Below are 23723 nucleotides of genomic sequence, written 5' to 3'. Positions count from 1 at the left end.
CTATGTAACGAACTTTTTTGATTTCCCCTTGGTCATTACGTTGAAAATAGTTTCCGTATAGCAAAGAACATTTCCATATAACGAACTGATTTAGAGAGACCTGGGTACACATTGTTCACACCTCTGGCCTTTAGGCAATAGAGCTGACACTATAGAAAGCATGAATTATGAGCTAAAGGGATTTATTCCATGAATTAAGAGCTAAAACAGTCTACAATTTAGTGGTGCCCATAAAAACCCTGCAGGGGGAAACTGGCAAACCATGGCCCAGGATAGAAAAGGATGGAAGGTTTTGGGAGAGAAGTGGGTCAGCAGTGTCTTAAAAGGAAGAAGTAAAACCTATACACTACTGTACTGAGAAGTCCCACTGGTCAACTTCTAATATGTGTTCACAGCCATTGGCAAAGATTAAGGCATTTTCCTGACGCGAACATTAGGTCTGGTCAACCTATTTTCTACTGTAAGCAATCTATTAGAGAATTAGGAGAGAGTGATTTTCCTTTATCCTGGAAATTCATTTGGTGTTTCAAAGAAATGTCATCCACATTTTCACTAAATTTCACATGTCTCTGTTTACATGATATGTACAAGTGGTACAATTTCAGTTTTGTTTTAGCTGCTGTGCAAGCAACCTTGCAGTGTCTAAGAGGAAATCTTTGAGTGTAGTGTAAAAAAGTGGAAATGCTTAATAGTGTAGATCAGGGCATAAGAAAAAAAATAAATTGCTTTAAAATTTGGTATTCCTGCCAAGTAGTTTGTCAACCATTCTGAAAAACTGCGTTTCGATTTTCTTTGAAACTGTTTGAAGGAACGGGACCCAGTTGGAAGCGTGTGAAATTATGCCTTTGTGAAGATGTAGATGAAGCACTTTTTAAGTGGATGAAGTTGATTCAGGACCAAAACGTGCCAATATCGGGGCCATTAATAAAAGGAAACGCTATGGAGTATGCATCTTTTCTAAGGCATAAAACATTCCAAGCCAGTTCTGGTTGACTGAACAAATTTAAAGAGCTCATTGGCTTACTCCTAAAAGTTATTTCTGATGAAAGTGGAGTTGCAGTCAAAGAAGACTGTAGCCATTGGAAAGAAACAGTTTTTTTTTGAAAAAAAATTATGAAGGACTAAGAGGCCAAAGACATTCAACGTTGATGAAACATCTATTTTTTAAGTGTTTGCCGAATGAGACACTGACTTTTAAAGGTGATAAATGTTTAGGTGGTAAAAATAGTAAAGAGACAATTACAGTTTTGTTGGTGCAAATATGGCTGGTAATGAAAAACTGAAGCTTTTGGTAAAGACAAAAGTAAACAACCACGATGTTTCAAAGGAGTAAAGTCGTTAGAGTTGGACTACAATTACAACAAAAAATCTTGGATGACAAGTGAAATTTTGGACAGTGGATTTTAAATTTCGATAGAAAGATGACTAACAAAAACAGAAAACTCTTGTAGATTGTTGACGATTGCCCTGCCCACCTTCACTTGGTAATTTTGAAACTTACAAGTGTGATGCTTGTTTTCTTCCCTCTGAATACCTCGTCTAAACTGCAGCCAATGGGACAAAGATTTGAAAATGCACTACTGAAGGGCATACTGAAAAAAATTCTACTGAGAATAGAAACCAACCAACCTCTACATTTCTGTCATACGTTTGCAGATGTGCATATCAGAGTTAGCGAAAGTGTGGGGTCACTGTATGACGGAAACAATGATTAAGAAATGTTTTGCAAAAGCAGGTTTTGCTAAAACGTTAATTAACAATGATGAGAGGGATGAACTACTACAATATATTGAACAATCTTGGGAAGAGTTTCAAGTGAGGTTTGATCATTGGAGAAATTGTTCTGGACGAATTTTTAGGAGTTGATAATGATGTCATAGTAGCTGAATATCTGAGCGACTCCAACATTTTGGAGTGTAATTAAAGAACTAGTGACAATATCGACGATGAGTTGGATGAAAATGAGGACAACAAAGGAAATGAGGGCAAAATTTAACCCTCCAAACAAGAAATGTTGGCAGAATTTGAAACTTTGTGTCGAGTCCTTCAGTGTGAACAAATGCAAGCATTTTTATGAATGGTGTACAGTAGAATCCAGCGTACAACAAAAAATAATCAAATGTTTTATGACATAATTCTTAAAAGTGTACTAATATATTGTGTGCATCATGTAAGTAATCATTTCTTAATATGTATGTATTAATAAATTGTTTTAAAATGTTATAAAATTTATTCATTCCATTTATTTCTGATTTATTTCCCATCTTTTATTATATTTCTGAATTTACAGTATTTTTAATTATTGAAAAGGTCATATTTCTTAATAACGAAATTTCTGTTTAATGAATTTTTAAGGAACAATCAATTTTGTTATATAGAGGTCAGACTATTATCTCTCTCTCTGATGGTAGTTGACCCATGCTGGCAATTGACAGCCATCACGGGTGTCCACTTTCACTGCGAGATACAAGAAACTATGCCTCACATCAGCACAGTACTAAACCAAATTCCATTTCCAGCTCTGTCATGCTAATGGCATATTTGCATTTGGAGAAAGCAACATGAAGCCATGGCGTCTGGATGCTGTTGGTGTTTGGTAGGCTGGACACAGGGGTGTTATGGTTTGGGATTGTTTTTGTGTGCCCTTGGTCCTCTGATAACCATTAATCAACAGCTGAATGAGAATGCCTACCTTTCTATCATCATCAACCAAGTATGCCCCTTCATAATATCAGTGTATCCATACAATTCCGGTGTTTGTTAATACAACAGTGACCTTACTACAAGGCCTGGCAGGTTTCTGACTGGTTTCAGGACCAGTTAGAAGCCTGAGTATGGGATAGTGCAACACAAAGGTAGCACTATCAGAGAACACCCTACAAACCTTGTAGAGTCCATATCAAGATGTGGATGGGCTGTATATGTGCAAAAAAAGTGTGGACAAGCACACTCCCTCCACTGTGAATGGTGATTGTAGTTTATACTAATTAATGTGATCGCTTCCTTTGATACATATAAGCTTTCAAAATGGTGCCTAAGTGGTGTGCTGTAATGCATATTTCTTAAGTAGTCAGTAAATTAATGCTGCAAAAGTAAAGGTGTATGCAATTAATAACTGCTTGATATTAGCACACTGATTATATTCTAGCTATTTGCAACAGTATTTGGTTTTTGTTTGTAGATTTGGTATACAGTTTTATTTGTTCTTTGCTTGTGTTGAGATTAGTTTATGTACATGGAATAAACATTTTCATAAAATGTTGAGGTTTGTTCTGATTTAGAGCTGTGCCCAAAAGTAAGTGTTTTCTTTTAGCTACGAATTCCAGACTTTTACTTTTCAACTATTATTTATGAATTTTTAGAATGTTGGGAAACAACATTCCAAAATTGTAGCACATTGTGGAAGTGAATGTGTTAGGTGATCTTCATAAATAATATAGTATCATTTGGGTGAATATGGCAGATAACATTTTAGGGTGTACAGTTGCATCCATTTTTTGTCAAATGCATTCCTCCCTTCTGTTGCAGAATGAGAGGGATTTAATTCTTTCCAACCTTGCTAACAGTTCAGCAAGTGAGAGGCTTTCTGCATCTGGACTTCTAATCAAAGAAAGAATACAACTAACCCAGAAACTGTTGACATCCTGTTCCTGCAAGCAAATTACAAAAAATTTGTAAAAAAAATGAATTATATTACAAATGTTAATTCTTTTTATTTAGTTTTTTAAAATTTTTATGTATTATATACAATAAAAGTTATTATTGACTGCACCTGTAAAGCCCATTCCCTCAAACTAATTTTTGTTGATCCTTATTTATTTTATTATTGCTGATTGTGGGTTTGCTAACTGCAGTGGTTTTTCAGGAATGTAACCCTTGAGGTTGATAAGAGATTATGTATTTCCAAATTTCAAATGTGCAGTTGTCTGACATCCAGTATACCCTACAGGAGGAAGAGCATTGGATGTGGATGGTAGCTACTAGTAAACTAATACTATAGATAATCTCTGTCTCTGATGCCACATTGTGAAGTAATAAGTACTGCAAATGTTCCAACAGCATCATGATTTCTTTCAATCATGCTTCATTAAAATAAGCAAATTAAATGCCATCATTCACTTCCACAGTGATATTAGAAAACAATTCATTGTTTGGTGACAGAATTTCCTATGGTCAGTAATGAGCTCCATTTCATACCTGAATATTAAATCATTAATAATCCAAGGGGGAATTTATTTATCTATTTTTACTTTATTGCACCACTGTATAAAGTGATAGAGTAAAATCCTTTTACAGTGCATACATTTAATGAAAATTTCACCATAAACAAAAACATATCCAGGTCCCAGAAGACCTCCCTTGTTACTATCACTTTGTAAGTCTCATTTGAAAAAAATAATTTTGATGAAAAATTCAGTATAATGAATTATTTTCAGAATCCACCTATGCCTAAAGTGTATTGGTTTACATTTTAGGTATAGGTGGATTTTTGAAAATAATCCATATATGGCTTCTGAATGCATATACCATATTCATTCAGAAGCCATGAATGCATATATACCATCAAGAAAATATTGTATGAAGAAGATGAATATGGAGATGGCCATTCTAATAGTACAGAAAAAGGTAGCACAGGATTGTTATGGGATGAAAAGTATTGAAGCCTACAACAGCTACAAGTTGATCTAAAACAGTACCACAAATAAGGTTAGGGAGGCAAAGGCTGAGTATGAGAAACCACTGGCTAAGAGAGCAAAGAATGGGGAAAGAAATTTTCCATATATACGAATACAAAGATTCATTTGTAATTTTCATTTATTATTAATTCAATGTCGTTTATAATTTTCAAAAACTGTAATTATTAATTACACAGAATAACAATGTTGTAAATATGGCCATGGAAGGATTTGCTTGAAGAAAAAAAAAAACTGAAGTTATAAAATGAGGCAACTTCTATGTTTTCCATAGTTCTCTCTCACTTTAATTAATGCTAAAGCAGAGTTGAGATCATAATGAAAGATGTTTCATGATTTAAAGTCTTTTGTTCTAGAAATATTTCCATAAATAGTTTACCCATTCAGAGAAAGCAGTCATTTGAATTAATCTAATTCAGAATAGTGCAATTTTAACTTGTACTTATTTGATTGCACTAAAATATGAATTTTCACATTAAAATGCACAAAGAAATGCAGAGGGGTGACAAAATCGCGAGCGTGGATGTTTCTCGCTAATCCTTGTTCGGTATGTGTTATGTGCTTGCCATGGAAGGTTTCGTCATTTGTTTTTAATTTATATGCTTATAAATTTATCAATTTATAAATTGATAAATTATAAATTTATAAATTAATATGCTTACAAAAGTGATAAATCTACCGTTTTGCAGTGTAAAACAGACTCTCGAGTGTGTTAACCAAAGAAAGTGACTTTATTTGGACAAGTTCTTTCTAACCCGTACCAAAATGTGGCTACAAATAACAAGGGAATGTGAAAATATCGAAGAAGGTGATGACATTGGCGAATAAAATTGAGTTATTAGACAATTTCTAATGGTGCAAGTGTCTCCTCAGTGGCAAAACATATAAAATCAATGAGTCAACGGTACGATTAATCAAGAAATCTGAAGAAAAACTCGGCCGTAGTGTCCATGAAAATGCGCTAATTGCTTCAAAAATTTGCTCTGTAACTCGTGATGTTAAATTAGAAAAAATGGAAAAAGCTTTAAATCTGTGGATAGAAGACCGAACTCAATAAAATTCCGTTAAGTTCACTCATCATTCGTGAAAAGGCAAAACTCCTTTATCAACTCTTTAGCGAAACTGGTGATAGCACTGGCGGGATAAGTTTTTTAGCTAGCAAAGGCGCTGGTTTGAAAGATTTGTTTGAAATTTCTAATAAATATTACATTTAATATTAAATTGGCATCTTATTTTCATTTTGATGCCATATGCTTGCATTTCATTATGTACTGTCTATGTACATAGTCATATTATGGGTACATATAATACATACATAGACAAAATTTTAGACTAGTTTTTCTTATATATTTCATACTTTGAAACGGAACCCCTTTATTACTATGGGAGCCATAACTCAGTATTCGCGTTTTCGGTATTTGTGGTATTTCTCAGGAACGTAATCCCTGCGAATAGCGGGGGTTTACTGTATATATAATCATCAAGAATAATGCAATAGAGAAGCTATATGCTATGGGGGGAAGGAAATTTAGATTAGATAAGACTGAATTACAATAACATGAATTATGGATCAGGGTCACTGCTATCGTAAAAGTGCCCTACAGCCATAATGTATATGTAAAATATTATTAGTATAAAATACAGTAAGTAGATGTTTATGCATAGAATTAAACATCTACTTACTGTATTTTATACTAACAATATTATATATATATATATATACACACACACACACAGGATGATTCGAGAGGAATAGTAAATATTTTGGGAGGTTACAGTATTGATTATTCTGAGCAAAAAAGTTCATATAAACGTGTCTAATTCTCAATGGATATGGAGATAGTTGCTTTGAAGCTGTGCACAAAGCCATTATGAGAGATATTAAAGAACAATAAATGACTTATTGTTTGTATTTGACTTTTTGAATGATACAAAACACAAATAATTGATTTTTTTTTTTTTTTTTTTTTACAGCTCACAGTTAATGTTCGAAAATCCTACTGCCAACCTCGGTGCACTTTGCAACTCTTGTGGTAATATGACTTGTTCTTCTGAGGTCATCTTGGCATTCATTTATGAGGGCAGCAGTAGTATCCAAAATTTGAGTGAGCAATTCGTCTCTTTTCACCTTTTGTTATATTGCACTTTTCATCCATCTCCACAAACAAAAACCTAACTGAGTGAGGTCTGGAGACCTCAGTGGACAATGAACGGGACCACTGCAGCCGATCCATCATTCAGGGAAAGTTTGATTTAGGTATTGTATCACCAGACAAGTATAATGCGCAGGAGCTCCGTCATGCTGAAAGTACATGCCAAGGATGTTCCCTTGTAGCCAAGGGAACATCCTCCAATAGTAGTGGAAGTTTGTTTTGCAGAAATAATTTTAGGTAAATGGGCCTTGTAACACAATTTTGTAACACAACAGACCCAATCAACTGATTGTCGATGGTACCATGCCACGTTTACAGAGAAGTGATGTTGAAAATTTGTTTCTACAATGGCATGCAGATTTTCATCTGACCACCTGTGAGAGTTACGGGTGTTGTTGATACAGTCACTGGTGAAAGTAGCTTCATCACTAAACAGTATTAATGGAATTAATCGGCAATTAGCATTTACCCACTGGCAGAATTCCAATCGCTGGGCATTGTCTCCTGGTTGAAGGTGTTGCACCCTTTATATGTGAAATAAATACAAGCCATGCTCACATAATGTTCTCTTGTCTGTGGAACACCAATACGCATTGAAATATTAGGACTATGTTCTACAGACTGAAGAATGTGTTCTATTTCATCCACCTTTTATTCATTTTCATGTTCAGAAGAAATATGAGCGCTGGGAACTGTACCAGTCTCACGCAGTTTGGTGTAAACACTAGTAAACGCTCTTGAATCCGGTATTCTGTGATTAGGAAAAGGTCAACAGTATTCTCTACAAGCAGCAGTAGCACTTGCACCACAAAAACCTTAGACAAAAACCATATCAGCATGTGTGATGATGTGTAGCATTCTTAACAGCACCAGGTTATAACTGCTTCTTGGTCACATCTAATTCAGGGAGATGTGTGCCAGTTTCAAACAGCTGTATCTCTGTATCCATTGAGAATTGGACACAAGTTTATATGAACTTTTTTTACTCAGAATAATCAATACTATATCTTCCCAAAATATTTACTATTCCTCCTGAATCACTGTGTGTGTGTGTGTGTGTCCTTCCCTTTTTTTTTTTTTTTTTTTTTTGTAACTGTTCATGTCCATTCACTGTAAAGCATATCATCATAGAATGTCCACTATATCTAAGAGAATAAAAAAGTGCTTTCTCAAGTAACTGCAGAATGTCCTAGGAGATTGTCAGGATATGGATGAAGTTTTTGTTTTCCTAAAATCGATTGATTGATAAATATCACTTTGTCTGAACTTTATTCAGAATCAAAACCAAGAAAGATATACTAGTCAAATCAGTGCATTATAGCCACAGTTGCTGATGTACCAACAAATTCAACAACAACCACCTTCCCTTTTTTGTTTACCTTTTTTTTTGTTGGAGGTATATCATGATTGCCACAGCCAATGTTGAGAAGATGTTCTGAAGGTAGCGACAATATTTCAAATGAACAACAAGCCTAAATAACGTTAACTACCCTGAAAATAGTGTGTCAGGGTAGTAAACTATAAAAGAATGCTTAGAATTAACTGTGTCTGTACAGTAATGTAAGGAGTGTTGTCAACAAAATGGCTTAATTCAAACTTCTGGTTCAGACAACTAATGCTGACATAATAGGGATAACAGAAATGTGGTGCCACCTGGAAATTGGAGAGGATAGAATCCACTATGTATGTATGTATAATGTATTTAGAAAAGACAGTGAAGATAGAAGGGGTGGTGGGGTCATGTTCTTATCAAAAGCAGCCTGATCATGAAAAGAGCTTTTGCTGAGTCAGAAGTTACGTCTGCCAGCATAGAATCTGTGTGGTGTGAGTTAGTTGAAAGCAGAGGTATAATCAGAGTGGGAGTAATTTTTTTTTTTTTATGAAAACCCCAAACACGAAAGGTATCAAAACCTATAGTACTTAGTACCATGCATGGGTTGAAGGAGAAGTATGGGGAAGGGGGGATGCCGGAAACTTTGCTCTAGAGACTAAACATGGGTTTCACCACTTCAAGCCTCCAATAAGCAAAGTGGTGGTATTTCACCGGTTGATGAAAGTCATCTACCACCTCAAAATACACAGACCAGAAGATTAAGAGTGTGACACGACTCTCTAACTAGATTATTATTATTTATACCAGCATGTTACACAAAATACTAGGGATGAAATTATTCTTGACATCACAGGGCTTAAAATACAGGAACCATTGGCAGGTAGTGATCAGTCAGTCATTAGTTGGAAGATGAGAAAGATGAAGGTAAAGGAATGGGTTTTAATTTCAGAAGAAGGTACTATGACGGTTGAAAGTTCTATATGGCACCTATTAATTGGATAGTTGTGGAGGGAGGGGCAGATATGTTTTAATATTATGCAATACCTTGAAAGCAAAAATCACAGAGGCCATGAAAGCATATATATCATATTGCATGAGGATGCCAAAACCCTATTAGTAGAGCAGAAAAAGATGGCATGGGATCGTTACAGAAGTACTGAAGCCTATAATAGCTATAAATCTATCTGTAACAGTACCACAAATAAGGTTAGGGAGGCGAAGGTTGAGTATGAGAAAGTACTGGTTAAGAGAGCAAAGAATGGGGACAAGGAATTTTTCATGTATGTGAATACAAAGAAACAAAAATAAATCAGATAGGACCCTTGTGTGCCTGGTATGGGAATGTCTTAGATAACCTATCTGATGTTACTGATGGATTGAACAGGTACTTTTCATCGGTCTTTACTGAAGAAAAAGACCCTTTATGCTAAAAAGAAGCTGTGCAAGTGAGTTTGAGCCATATGAAATTAGTAATCCAATGGCTGTTTATTAGAAAAACTTTCAAGCATAAAGGCAAGTAAGGTTCCTGGAGTTGGCATATACCCAGTAATTTTGAGGGAAATGGCCAGAAAATGTATTGAACCAGTGAGGTTAATTTTAAGAGTATCATTGGACTAAGGAGAGATTTCTTTGAATTGGGGAAGTGCCAATGTATTGCCAATACATAAAGGTGGTTCTAAGAGTGAAGTTGGTAACTACAGAGTGATTAGTCTGACTTCAGTGGTAGGGAAAATCTTAGAAGCTATAATTAAGAGTGCAATCCAGTGACATTTTAAAAAGAAATGGCATTCTGAATGGCACACACATGGTTTTGTTAGGGAAAATGATGTTACTTGAGCTAGATGTAGGAAACAATTTCAACATAAGTTTATTTGAATTTTAGCGAAGCATTTGACTCACTCTCTCATGAGAGGTTACTGTTTATAAGTTAGTACATGTCGAGATTACTGGAAAGATTCTAAAATGGATTGCAGGGTAGCTGCAGGTGAGAAGGCACAGGGTTGTGATCAGTGGATATTGTTCAAGTCAGTGTAATGTCAGAAGTGGAATCCCCCAAAGGATCAGTTCTTGTACCACTGTTTCTATTTTTTGTAAACTACGTCGATGAAGCAATAAAGGGCATGATGTCAAAATTCATAAAGACAAAGATTGGGAGAGTCATTAATGACCAGTGCCAAACAGCACTCCTTCAGGATGACTTGAACAGGCTTCAAGAATGGTCAGAAAAGTGGCAGCTATATTTTGATGCAGAATAATGTAAGATCTTACACTTGGAAAATAGCAATCCCAAAATAAATTATGTACTTGGTGGGGTTGAATTTAAAACTGTAGAGGAAGACCTGGGAGTTAAAATATGGGCAGACAAGGTTTTATGAGCAGTGTAAACAGGTGACCAGGAAAGGCTGTGATGTTCTATTGATGACTGATTGAACATTATTCTGTAGAGATAGGGAGGTCATAATATCACTGTATAAGGCAATTATAAGACTGCATCTGGAGTACTGTATCCAAGTATGGAGACCTCATCTAAAAAAAGATTTTGAGCTTCTTGGAAGGGTCTAAATACGAGCAACTTACATGTTGGGATTGTCAAATGGGCAGCAGTACGAGGCAAGATTTTGATTGTGGGCTGCAGAGCTTGGCAACCATGAACCTTTGAGGGGACTTTTTGAGATTTATAAGGCTCTGAGAGGGGTTAGTAAAATGAGCGAAGACAGAATTTTCGGTCTTATAAAGAATTCCAGAAAGAGGGGATATAAATTAACTCAGTATCAAAATATCCAAACACAAGCAGTACATTTCCAGCTCCAATAAGTTATAGGTTTTTTTAAGACTTTTGCTGTTTTATTGACTTAACTGTCACATTAAATCATACTCTAATGTAGCTTTATAGTCCCAATCACTTTATTTTTAATTTAGCTAGATATTTTGTATGTTACTACTTAATATACATAGAACCATTGTTTGATTTGAATATTGCCGGCATTTTTATAGTATAGAGTGAGTGGCAGGGGATTCAAATTTTTAATTGTGGTAAATAGGTAGTCCTAAAGTTTGAATCAATTATGTTGACGTTAGTTGGATAATTTTGTTATATATTATAATTAACTTAACTCCAAATCACTTGTTGGGCAAATATCTTTGTGTTTAGCTAATAACTAATTTACCATTGTGATTGTTAGGGTATAGTGTAACGTATATTCCAAAAACTTGTTAGTGCAAGGTATAACTTAAAACTAGATAGCTTAATACATATTACTCATTTAGGAATCTATTAGATTAGTGTAGTAGTGACAATTAATTAATTAAATTTATTAATTTTATTAATTTTCATTGTTAATGAATTGTATTCAAATAGTAATTATACCCCAGAAAATGTATTTTCGTGTTTACTTTTTTTTTACCAGTGCAGCAAAACCCTGTGGCCTACTAGATCATCTGGAGCCCCTTGATGTGGGTACAGGAGCCCATGAGTGTGGTGAGGGGGACCTCCCAGTAATGCTGTCGGTCCTCTCAATTAGCATCGCTGGGATCAAGTGCCCATGACCTAGTTTGAGGAGACTAATGTCATGGAAATCTGGTATGTTTGCCATGTGCTAGGACCTTTTTGGAAACTCAGAAAGAGGGATCTTTAAGGAGCCCAGCTTCAATACACCACTTTAGCCATTGCTTTGAGAAGATGTGTAGTCCAAGGATGCTTGCCTAGGATCATTTGGCTTGTGGGTTTGCTTGTATGGATTAACCGTGTCAATGCCATGTCCCTACCCTCATGATTCAAGGGACAGGATTCAGTCTGGCATTGGTGCTAGAATGGTGTCTCAGTAGCCCTCACATCCCACACCTGAGCACATTTATTGCTTGCCAAGGTATTGGATGTCTCCTTTGGGCTTCATGGTGGGTTGAGAATCAAGGAACTTGAAACCCAAAACAAAACAATAATTTAAACTTCTCTTCTGGTGGCCCCCAACATGATCCCTCCCAGAAAATCTGTATGTTGACCCAGCTGATGTTACTTCAGCTAAAACACAGAAAACAGAAGTTATATCAGGCCCAACACCTCACTATCTGATAGTACACTCTACAAATAAGAAACCTATCGGGAAAATGTCACCTTTCTTTATCCAGAAGGGTTTGGATGGGTTAACAAGCTCTCCGAAGTTTGACAAACATCTTTGCTCAGGCAACGTCCTTGCAGAGACCAGAAGTGACAAACGTTAAGAACAGCTCCTGTTCAAAGAGTTCCAAGTGATTAGTGGAGTTGAGAGAATGATATAGAGGCAACAGATGAATTTGACAGATTGTGGTGGAGAGATTTTAAGCTAGAGAAGATCGAAAAGGAGGGTCCAAATTACTAAGTCTCTGACAGGGAATATCAGAATGGCCATATGCACAAGTACCACCTTTAAAACGAAAGGAATCATACAGTGACTATTTCGGACAACTGAGATGAGCAATGGTTGAATCAACCGATAACTGGGATTCTGTCAGAAAAAATACATGGTGTTTGGCAGACTAAATGAAAATTGACATCATTGAGATTAGAACTGAGACCATGTATATTTGTGAAATGAATGAGGAAGTTTTTGGTAGGTTTAGATCTTTTTGCAGATAAGTTTATTAGTTTGCCAGTTCATACTGTATTTAGAAATAAGAAAAGATGGTGAAGACGTGTATTAAGTAATGAAATTTTTGTATATGGCATACACATGATAAGAATATACCCAGGTCCTTGACATAATGTGGCCTCGACAATGGCCCTTGATTGATTGATTGCTGGAACAAACTTCCATCTGTTGTTGTTGTAGAAGTTGATAGTTTAAATAAATTCAAGAAAGAACTGGGAAAAGTATTGGAGTGAATGAATAGGTGAAATGGGAGGGGTTCTTTTCTTTTCTTTTTTTTTTTGTTTTTGCTGTATAAGCTTGCTTTCTTGCATCATTTGCTAATGCTAATATCAGGATGAAGAAAAGCAGTGAAACTCTTGGATACAAATAAACATACCTACTCTCAAAGGTATTAGGGAGATGTTCCATTGGAACACAAACAGAAATGACTCTCCCCCTCCAAAAGTCATTTACTCCCATTGCACGCGATCTGTTAAGCTCACAGAAGGATCAATGAGCTACAATTCCATATCAGTATCTCCTAATGCCCATCAGTAACAAAATAAATTGCTAGAGAGAAGAATAAAAAACCTGAAGCACCCGCTAGTTCTCATGGAAAAATGGATCTTGGAACTCTTTGTGAAGAAAGAAATGGACACAGGACAGTGCCCATACTTTTCCAAATAAGATAAATCCAAGATTGAAAAAAATAAGCCCTCAGCACTTCAGAAGTCCCCTGCAGGAGGGGAGGGGAGGGGGGCGCTTCTGAAGCCAAAATAATGGCCAAGTTCCTACAGTAGAATTGTTGTGGATTCCAATGAAATGTTGATGACATCAGGGCCTTCCTGCAAAAGCACGATCCAGATCTCAGCAAAAGGGAGGATTTCCATATGTCTCCTGCAAGGAAAAGCTTGTAGGAAACATACTTGAATGTAAATGGAAATCCTTCCTTTCATAATACAGTAGACTTTTGAAATAACAGCATCCTTGGGGATTCAAAGTGCCATTATTTCGACTTTTCCGTTATCTATAAAGTTTTATTTTTAATGTGTTTAATGCAGAAATAATGAGACCAAATTAGAAATAGAGAGATCAGCAATGCCATTTTATTAACTGCACATAAAAAAAAAAAAAAACCATATTGACAATCCAATGTTATATTCTGCCATTTAATACACTTCTGCTTACACCCCATTCTGTTTTCTTTATTATATCAAATTTAGTCTACATGGGTAGCACAGTGGTATCGTCACTGTCCTCCCCACACTGGGTGGAAAAGGCCTGGGTTTGAATCCCGTCGATGATGCGAGGAACTTTTATGAGCATTTTTCACTCCGTGATTGAGTTGGTGGGTCTCGGGCATAGATAAAGGTTTCTTCCCCAGAAACTGGGGGTTTTCTGCCCATCAAAATGGGCAAATCAAGCAGAGAGAACACAATTTACAGACACAATATACGTGGGTATATGAATTAACATTCCAGGCAAAACTAATATAATAGTTTGAATTATACCAAGTTTGTCACTAAGCTTTAATGTTGTTCTTCTTTTCTTCTCTGTATGAGGTTTATTAACTTTAGGAGCCATAGTGAGTTGTTTATAATTTAAAATAAATATAAAACAGTGGTATAATTTGTGATATCAGTACAGAATTTGTTTTGAAAATGGCAAACGAAACAAATACAGTAATCGTGTGACTTGCCGTTTTTCATTTTTTGGCACTTCAAGACCTGTGCTGTATGTATACATCTGATCTCAATGTGCCATTATTCCAACAGTCTACTGTACTACTATCTTACGTAAGGATAGAACTGGGAATGGACCTGCCAATGGAGGAGTTGCAATCCTTGTGGGCAACCAGACCCCATTTCAACTTGTGCCACTTACCTCCAACTTAGAAGCGGTAGCAGTTCACCCAAAGGTAGGATTTCTATTTGCAGTCTGTTTGATTTATTTGCCTCCTGGGACTGACATCTCCCAGATACTTTGATGATTTCATTGTGCAGCTGCCCAACCCTCTTTTACTCCTCAGCAATTTAAATGGACCCTGTGTGTTACTGCCAACATTAATGGAAGGGAACATGTCATAGAGCATACGTTCACTGACAGTGACCTTTCCTGAATATGGGAACAAATACCTTTTCCCATATGCCTGTCCATACAATTCTCTGCAAGAGATTTGGACACACTGTTGATCTTTCTATAAGCTCCTTTTCTCTTTCCTTCACTCACTTGAGAGGTGGAGGAAAATCTCTATGGAAATGATCACTTCCTCTTGATAACCAGCCTACTGAATGGGAGACAGTGTCTACCTTTTGACATCTGGCAGAGTTTAGCATCAGTATAGTCAGTCAGGAATTTCACAACAATGCAGTGAGGTACATCACAGAAAATGTTCCATACAACTCAGCTACAATTCTGAAAACATCTACCCAGTTTCCACTATTTTCCAAACCTTGGTGGAATGCAAAATGCACAGCAGCAAAAATGGCTCAAAACAAAGCTTAGGAGATATTATGACAATATCCTACCATGGCCCTTCTCTTAGCCTTTAAATGTGCTTATGCCAAAGCATGCCATATTTTTCATCAAAGCCAAAAGGAATTGTGGATCTGTTTTACATCCACTATCACCTAGTCGACCAGCACTAATGCTGTCTGGGACAAAATCTGGAAAATGAAGGGAAAATATACATCACATCCTTCACCAGTTCTGGAATATAATGGATGAATTATTTCAGACCACTGCAATAGCCAACTCACTTGGGAAGACCTTTTCTACCATCTCTTCAAAATCTTACTCTCCATAGTTTCTGGTCCTTAAAAACAAAAACAAAAAGCTGTAAATTTCAGAATTAAGGATTATCTTCCTTATAATGGGCCTTTTACCCCAGAAGAGTTCAAAACAGCCCCAACTCTTACCAAAGCAAGTGTTGTTGGACCAGATCTCATCCATAACGAAGCAATCAAGCATTTGTCAGCAAAACCCATGGACAAACTGCTCTTTCTGTATAATTGAATCTTTCTAGAGGAGCAGTTTCTGGATTCCTGGCATAAAGCATTTGTGCTTGCCTTTCCTAAGCCAGAAAAAGATCCTAAAGTACCAACTGACTAGCTGTCTGTATACAAAATCTTGGAGAGAATGGTTAGTGCCCACCTTAATGGTATTTGGAAGAAAATGGACTCCTCTCCAAAGTGCAGTGTAGCTTCCGAAAGAACAGGTCCACTTTGGGGACATGCCCTGTGCTTTCACAATCATTTGATTAGATTAGAAACATCCATCCAAGATGCCTTTTTAAAATAAGAACTCCTGGTATGGCTGTGTCTTTGATATGGAAAAAGCATATTACACAACTTGGAGAATGCTATACAGGTATTTTAAAATACCTGTATAGCATTGGCCTTAGAGGCCATCTACCAGCTTTTATTAAAAATTTTTTTATCTCATTGTTTATTCAAAGTTTGTATCGGATCTATCTTCTTAGCCCTTCTGAAGAGAAGGGAGTGCTGCTGCAGGGAGCATTATTAAGTGTTATGCTTTTTGCATTAAAAGAACATCTTCCTCCGAATTGTAAACTGTTCTCCTTTAGATTTATGATTTTAGCTATTCTCTCAATCTGCAACATGAGGGTAATTGAGAGAAGTGCAATATGCTATATCACCTGAGCTCATGGGCAATGAATAATGGCTTCAAGTTCTCTCAGCAAAAGACCATTTGCATACATTTTTGTCTCAAGAGTAACCTTCACCCTGAAACGAGAGACTTGGACAAAATACTGTTCAAATGGTACTAAAGACCAGATTTTTGAGGCTTGTATTTGATAGAAAGTTGACTTTTCTAGAACATATCCATCAGCTATGTGCAGAATGTAAATATCCCGTGTGCAAATAATGCACTTTATTGCACCTCTGTTGTGCAATTAGATTATGGGTCAAAGCAAAGCTTGGTGGATATTTTTGCGTATACTTGGTATGTGCAGATGCATATACCAAGTATATGCATCTGCTTGACTCAGCCTACTCCTGTGGCTTGATCCTATTGCACCAGATGATTTGTATTGCCACTGGACATTTCGAACATCCCCTGTCCAGAGCCGCTGTGTCAAAGCAAATGACATAGCGGCTCTGGACATTATCACTTTTTCAGAAACAGTTTTCTCTACAGAATGCTTTCAAATTGAAATCCCTGCCAGACCACTCCATGTAGTCAACTGTTTTTTGAACCGCACTGGGAAAATCTGTGCAGCACTCACCAGACTGCCAATTGGCGGCCATTCGGTATTTGTATCCAACAGCTGCTCAGAGATTTGGACACACTGTAGATGAAGTTGCTCCGTCACCAGCACAACTCCATCTACCTTGCCATGCTCGTGTCCCAGCCTGTGACTTCTCTCTTAACAACTGGAGGAAGGACAGTACTCCATCTGCTGTCTGCCTACAGCTCTTTACAGCACATTGATCTGAGCATTCTCACTTCTTTCCAGTGTACACAGATGGTTCAAAGTCAGAAGCGTCTGTGGGATCTGCAGCTGTATCTCTAGACACTGATATCTGAGCAGATCTCCCCTGAATCTCAAAATCTCTAAAATCCCTGAATCCCTAAAAACATTAGAAATGTAATTTAGTGAAGATTAGTATTAGTAATGGCTGCATGGTGCAAGAAAGCCTATGGCTTATGCTGCACCAGCCAAAAAAAAAAAAAAAAAAAAATCCGAACAAAACAACAAAATCAAAATTAAATAAATAATAATAAAAAAAAGGAAATTAAACCTGTCATCCTGTGCACTTCCCTTACCCGAAAGTACTATCCAGATGACCTTTGAATTTCCCCAAACTGTTGGCCTCTACCACCCATGAAGGCAACTTATTCCAGTAATTTATAACTCGCTGGCTAAAATAAAACTTCCTGCAGTCCAATCTAAACATTTCCCCCCATGACTTGAATTTATGTCCCCTAGTTCTAGCATCATTTATAATCTTGAAAATTTTGTCCTCATTCATTTTACTGATGCCTCTCAGAGCCTTAAACACCTCAATCAAATCTCCTCTAAGGAGTCTAGTTTCCAAACTCTGCAACCCACATATTCAAAGTCTTTCTTCATAAGGACGCCCTTTTGCTGATCTCACCAAGCAAGTTACCCGTCTTTGCACCCTTTCAAGAAGCTCGATGTCTTTCTTTAGGTGTGGTCTCCATACTTGAACATAGTATTCCAAGTGTGGTCTAACATAAGCCTTATATAATGGGACTATCATCCCCATCTCTACTTGCAAAAGTTCGATAGGACACCATGGGCCTTCCTTGCAACCTGTTTACAATGCTCAGAGAATTTCATGTCTGACCGTATCGTAACACCCAAGTCCCTTTCCTCCAGTACTGGGTTCAGTTGAACTCCACCAAATGAATAAGTTATTTTGGGATTACTCTTTCCAGTTGTAATACCTTACACTTTGTTGGATTAAAGCATAGCTGCCATTTTTCTGACCATTCCTGAAGTCTATCTAGGTCTCTCTGAAGAAGCTCAGCTTGACAGTGATCATTAACTACTCTACCAATTTTAACATCATCTGCAAATTTAGACATCACGCCCTCTATCCCTTCATCAATGTCGTTTATGAAAATTAAAAACAACAGTGGTCCTAATACTGATCCTTGGGGAACCCCACTTCTTACATCAACCCAATCTGAGGAATAGCCATTTATCACAACCCTCTGCCTCCTGCCCTGAAGCCATCCTTCTATCCATCTAAGGATTTTCCCAGTGATTCCAACCTGTTCCAGCTTATAAAGCAACCGCTCATGTGGGACTGAGTCAAAAGCTTTGCTGAAATCTAAATAAACAATGTCGAAATTATTCCCTAAATCCAGCTTGTGAGTGACCCTTTCGAAATAGCGAACCAGATTTGTTAAACATGATTTTCCCTTTACAAAACCATGCTGAGTATCCTTGAGAATTTCAATTCGATCCAAATGATCCTGAATTCCACCCTTGATCATTGCCTCCATGATTTTCCCATTTAGTATGTATCAAGAGTGATTCATTTATTTTATTGTAATTTAGCAAAAATTTTATTATATTTTTTTTGCAGAATTAGGCTTGACCAAATAGCTTCAATAGAAGAGAAAGTAAATTGTGTGCTGTGGTTGGCTGAGTTAAAGTCTGGAATCTTAGTACAAAAAAATATTTAGAACCCATTACAACAGATGCACCACACAGGAATTTCATAACTAACTGGATGAAAAACTTTAAAGAAACAGGTTCTGTCAATAATCAACCACGATCTGGAAGGGCAAGGACTGGTTAATAGTGAGAGTTATTTCGAAATGCTGCAGAATTACTTTATTCCTGAACCAGCACATTTAGGATTTATAGGTGATACAGTGTTTCAGCAAGATAGTGCACCTTGTTGCTTTGCTCTTGGTGTTAGGCAGTTTCTGAATGAAAATTTTCCTAACAGATGGATTGGAAAAGGTGGACTGATCTCTTGACCCATGTTCACGGGATTTGAGTCAATTGGATTTTTTACTATTGGGGGGGGGATATGTTAAGACTATTATTTATTCAATAAAACCTCACTCTTTAGACAATCTTTGGACTAGGATAACTAATGTGATTCAGGGTATTACTGAAAATCAACTGCAAAATGTATATGTAGAACTTCAGAATCATATCTCAGTTTGTATATGTAATGATGGTGGACATGTTAATTCTTAACATGTCCACCATCATTACACCATCATTACACAGAAGAATAAATGTATGTAAAACTGTAATAAATTCTTTCCCTTGTCCTTTTTACATATTGATTTTATCATGTATTGAACAGAAGTTATGAAAATTTAAAACTGCACAAGGACTTTATAATGACCCTTTATATACTGATTCTCTCAGTTCATTGCAGACCTTATCATCAATGAGGTTTAATCCTTATCCACTTCTATCCTTGGTACAGTAGAAGCTACACTTCCTTTCTCAATCTGAATTTGATGTTTATTTCTGCTGGATCCCCAGCCACATTGGGATCTTGGGAAATGATTTGGCAGATGCCACAGCCAAATCAGTGACCCTTTATAACACTTGCCTGTTAGTTCTCTATACTTATCACAGGCAAGTAATACAAATGAAACTGCTCTCCCGAGGGCAACACATATGGCATGGGCAGGCTGCAAGCAAGTTATACAAGATTAAGCCTTAATTGAACATTGTTCCCTAATATATCTGTTGCATTGCTAAAATGCATGTTATAGCAGAACTGACTGTACTTTTGCACCACCAAATATGGAGGATGCAGAAAGGTCAAGGAATGACCACCGCATATCCCCGGAGCAATATGGCCTTAGTTGCTAATGCTCCTAAAAACTAATTATCTAACTAACTAACATAATTAACTGTACTTTTGTATTTCAGCTGTATCAAGTTAAAATTGGCCTAATATATGATTTATCAAGCTAAACTGGCCTAATGAATGATTATCTTATTATTTAGTATATCTGACAGTGTAATATGCATCATTATAATATTGCATGTTTTTTTATGTTCATTAAAGATTTTAATTGGTGCATGGCTGAATGTTCTTGGATCATCACTCAGAGCACTTAGTTCAGTTAAATATATCTCTAATGGTTACCAGTATGAAATTTCTTTGATTGGACAAGTTGTAGCTGGAATTGCTCAACCCTTTTTTACTTTTATCGTGACAAAAGTTGCAGAAACATGGTTTCCTGAATATCAAAGAACAGTGGCTACCACTATTGGATTTTTAGGTAAGGTTATGTAATTTTCAAATCATATAATTTTGTGATATTTCTGTTTTCCTTTAGAATTTCTGAATGTTAGGATAAGATAAGGGAAAATTAGTTGATGAGCATACAATGCTTGAACTGCCTGATATAATTAAACAAAAGAGATCTTAACTTGGTATAGAGATACAAAAAATAATTTTTCCTTGTAAAAGTTTATATTTTAACATTTTTTAAAAAAATTTTATTTGAACACTTGCTTATTCAAAAGTTGCTAATTAAATTTTAAATTTAAAAAAAATTAAATTAATTAGAATTAAAATTGGCCAATGTATCACTTGAATAACATGTATTAGTGTTTGAAGTGCTCCAAAGTGGGAGTGTAAGTGTATGTGCGTGCATGACACAACGAAAAAAGTGTAATTTTTCTTGGAAGAGCAGAGTGTTGTCGTCAGATTTTTGCATCACAGTGGAGGAAGATTCTGTCAAAATTCACTAAGAACTAGTCTCTGCCAAATGGAAGTTTGTGTATTCTTTTCATTAATGGTTCACCCATTGGTGAATCAATGAATTTGTCCAATGGAGGCACATTGATTCACTGCCACCAAAGGAAAGTAACACTTGAAAAATTTTATTATTATTATTTTTTTAACTGTCACAGTAATCTCTGTGCATAGTGTATAGTGCCACTGTGTTTACCATGTTACACAGTAGTCTTTGTGTATAGTTCCACCACATTATGGAAGACACCCGAACAGCCAACCAACACACACTATATAAGTAATGCCATTTGTATTCATACATTTTTGAAATATAAATTAGATCTGATAACTTGAATGTGCTTCAAAGATTAAATAAGTTAAAGTAACTTTTACAGTTCAGCCAAAGACCTCAAGCTAATTTAACCTTATAGGCATATATATATTTTTTAATATATTATTTGTAGAGATTTGTAATCAATGAGTAAATCTCTAATGGCTTCTAATAATTTTTCATGAAATCTTGTGTAGATGCAATGTGTAATGTGCACATTTAACATTTTTTTTTTTAAGGCTTCCCTTTGGGTATAATGGCAGGAACAGGCTTATCTCCTCTTTTTGTGCAGAATGCAGAAGATATTCCACTTTTGGTAGGTTATTTCAAATGTTTATATAGATTCATAAATTATACACCAAGAAACAAAAGAAAGTATAAATGACATAAAAGGTGTAATCAGAAAGTTCTGTGGTCTGGAATGATATTTGAGAAATCCATCCAAATAACAGTAAGTTATTTGGATCTCTTTCAATGTAATCTCTGTGAGTGTATATTTCATTTCTGATGTTTCTGAGACTTCTGGAAGTACTGTTGATAGGCTTCTTTTAGAACTGTTATCAGTTCCTCTGTGGCATTCTGAATAATTTCCTTACTTGTTGTGTGTCCCCTTTTCAAGGGGATATTAAGTTTGGGAGAGTGGGGGGAAATTCAGAGGCAACAAAATCTCATCAGGAGGATGAGATAAAAATACTCACTGCAGATGGAGGACCAGTGATAAAGTTCTGACTATGCAAGGGTGGTGTTGTGGTAAAAATGGCAATTCTCTGAGGTACACTTTTCTGGTAGTTTTTTCTGAACAGATAAACAGTTGATTCATGCATTACTATAAGAAGCAATAACACTCCACCCACTTCTATCTTGTCTATTCTTCCTAAATACTCTTTGCAGATAGTGCAGCAGTGTAATCACTGTCCTCGCACTGGAAAAGGTCTGGGTTTGAACATTTCTCACATCATCTCATTTCGATGATGTGAGAAACCGTTAATGAGCTTTTTCTATTGGTCTCAGGTAAGATAAAGGCCCATCTCCAGAAACTTGGTTTTTTATCCAGCAAAGCAGACAGACTGACCAAAGAGCATACAATTTGCAGACAATGCACATGGGTAGATGGGGGTAATACTTGGGTGGCCCTAACAAGACAATTTTTTTTTATCCTTCCTAAATACCATAAGTACCACAGTGAAACTTGTGTATTTGTGGCTGGTATCACTTTTCTTTAGCCCAGTTAAGTTAATTGTCCTAACCAGGAATTCAAATTCAATGATGACACTCATGGTATTATTGCAGGCACAGTTAAGACTAAGTTATTTAAGCTTGATTCTCTAGCTTGAGCTTCTCAATTGTTTGAAATATTGCTAACCTCAGCACACCTTGCTAATGTCAGTCGTTGCAGCAACAAACAAGAACTATCGAGATGAGTGTGTTACTTTGACCCATGTCAGATAAATGCATATCTATATTACTCCTATCTCTTAAGTAGTAGTTTCCTTGAACCCTTAAAATATCCTCAATGATAATGGCAGAAGCCTTTTCTCCACTTTTGTTGAAATGAATTCAGTCTCTACAAAAAATTCCTTCTACATATAAGTGCAGGCCAGCTGATGATAATCCCTCCCACTCCCACAAAAGCCTTGCAGAGTCTTTAAAATTTTGAGTTAATCTTCATGTCTTTGAGCATATGCTCCCTCTCTCCCATCATGCCTGGACAGAATTTGCTGAGAAATAAACATTCTTACCTAAGTTTCAGATTTTTTTTTTTTTTCAGTGTACTTCTGTTTATGCAACAAATCATTTTATGAGCAACATCATTAGTCTCCACATGAATAATAATGCTCTCTTTATCCCCCTCCTTAAAATATGATACCTGTTGGTGATGACATCATTGGGTTGTTGCTCCCAGTAGGCACACCCTGGTTCTAGTCCACCTATCCTGTTTCAAACAATATTACCTATTTTCCTGATAATAATGGAATCTTCAATAAAATTAAATCCCCTTGGATCAGAGCAGTATTCTGCACTTGACTATTCTGTTCTGTAGTTTGAATCAAGGGATGCATCACCTTGAGATACCTGAGTCTCTGATGAGTTTTCAGTTTTGTTTCTAGGACTGGTCTCTTTTTTTGTCACTTCAGTGACTCATATTCATTTAGTAATGCATAAAGTTTTAATTAATTTAAGATTGGTATACCCTTTACATGAGAACAGAAAAGAATCAGCAGTTGATCTACGATTATCAACTAGATTAACCTTTGAACACTGGCTTCAGGCTCTAAAAGTGATGAACTCTTGACTTACATGGGAATCACTTATGGTCATTTCTGCCTGAGTCATATCCGTGGACATGTCAGTGTGGATCTTGTAACAACCATTATTAACGTTAGAATCAAAC

At 36.3% G+C, this 23723-nt stretch overlaps 1 protein-coding gene across 3 annotated transcripts in view; it reads left to right on the top strand.

Annotated features, from left to right (window-relative positions):
- LOC150078312 (solute carrier family 49 member A3-like) overlaps positions 1–23723 on the top strand; it is a 148008-nt gene that overhangs the window by 41606 nt on the left and 82679 nt on the right. For all 3 annotated transcript variants that reach the window (XR_016547643.1, XM_090385249.1, XM_090385248.1), the window contains exons 3-4: positions 20326–20542; positions 21571–21647. Coding sequence is in view for 2 of the 3 variants with exons in the window: in XM_090385249.1 (XP_090241375.1) it covers positions 20326–20542; positions 21571–21647 (294 nt within the window). In the remaining variant the exon portion in view is untranslated. The remainder of the gene's footprint in view (positions 1–20325; positions 20543–21570; positions 21648–23723) is intronic.

This window comes from Mastigoproctus giganteus, chromosome 11, assembly GCF_048544385.1.
Source record: "Mastigoproctus giganteus isolate SK-2022 chromosome 11, ASM4854438v1, whole genome shotgun sequence".
NCBI classification, from domain to species: domain Eukaryota; kingdom Metazoa; phylum Arthropoda; class Arachnida; order Uropygi; family Thelyphonidae; genus Mastigoproctus; species Mastigoproctus giganteus.
The sequence above is the reverse complement of the archived record's forward strand: the minus strand, read 5'-3'. Positions and strand labels throughout refer to the sequence as shown.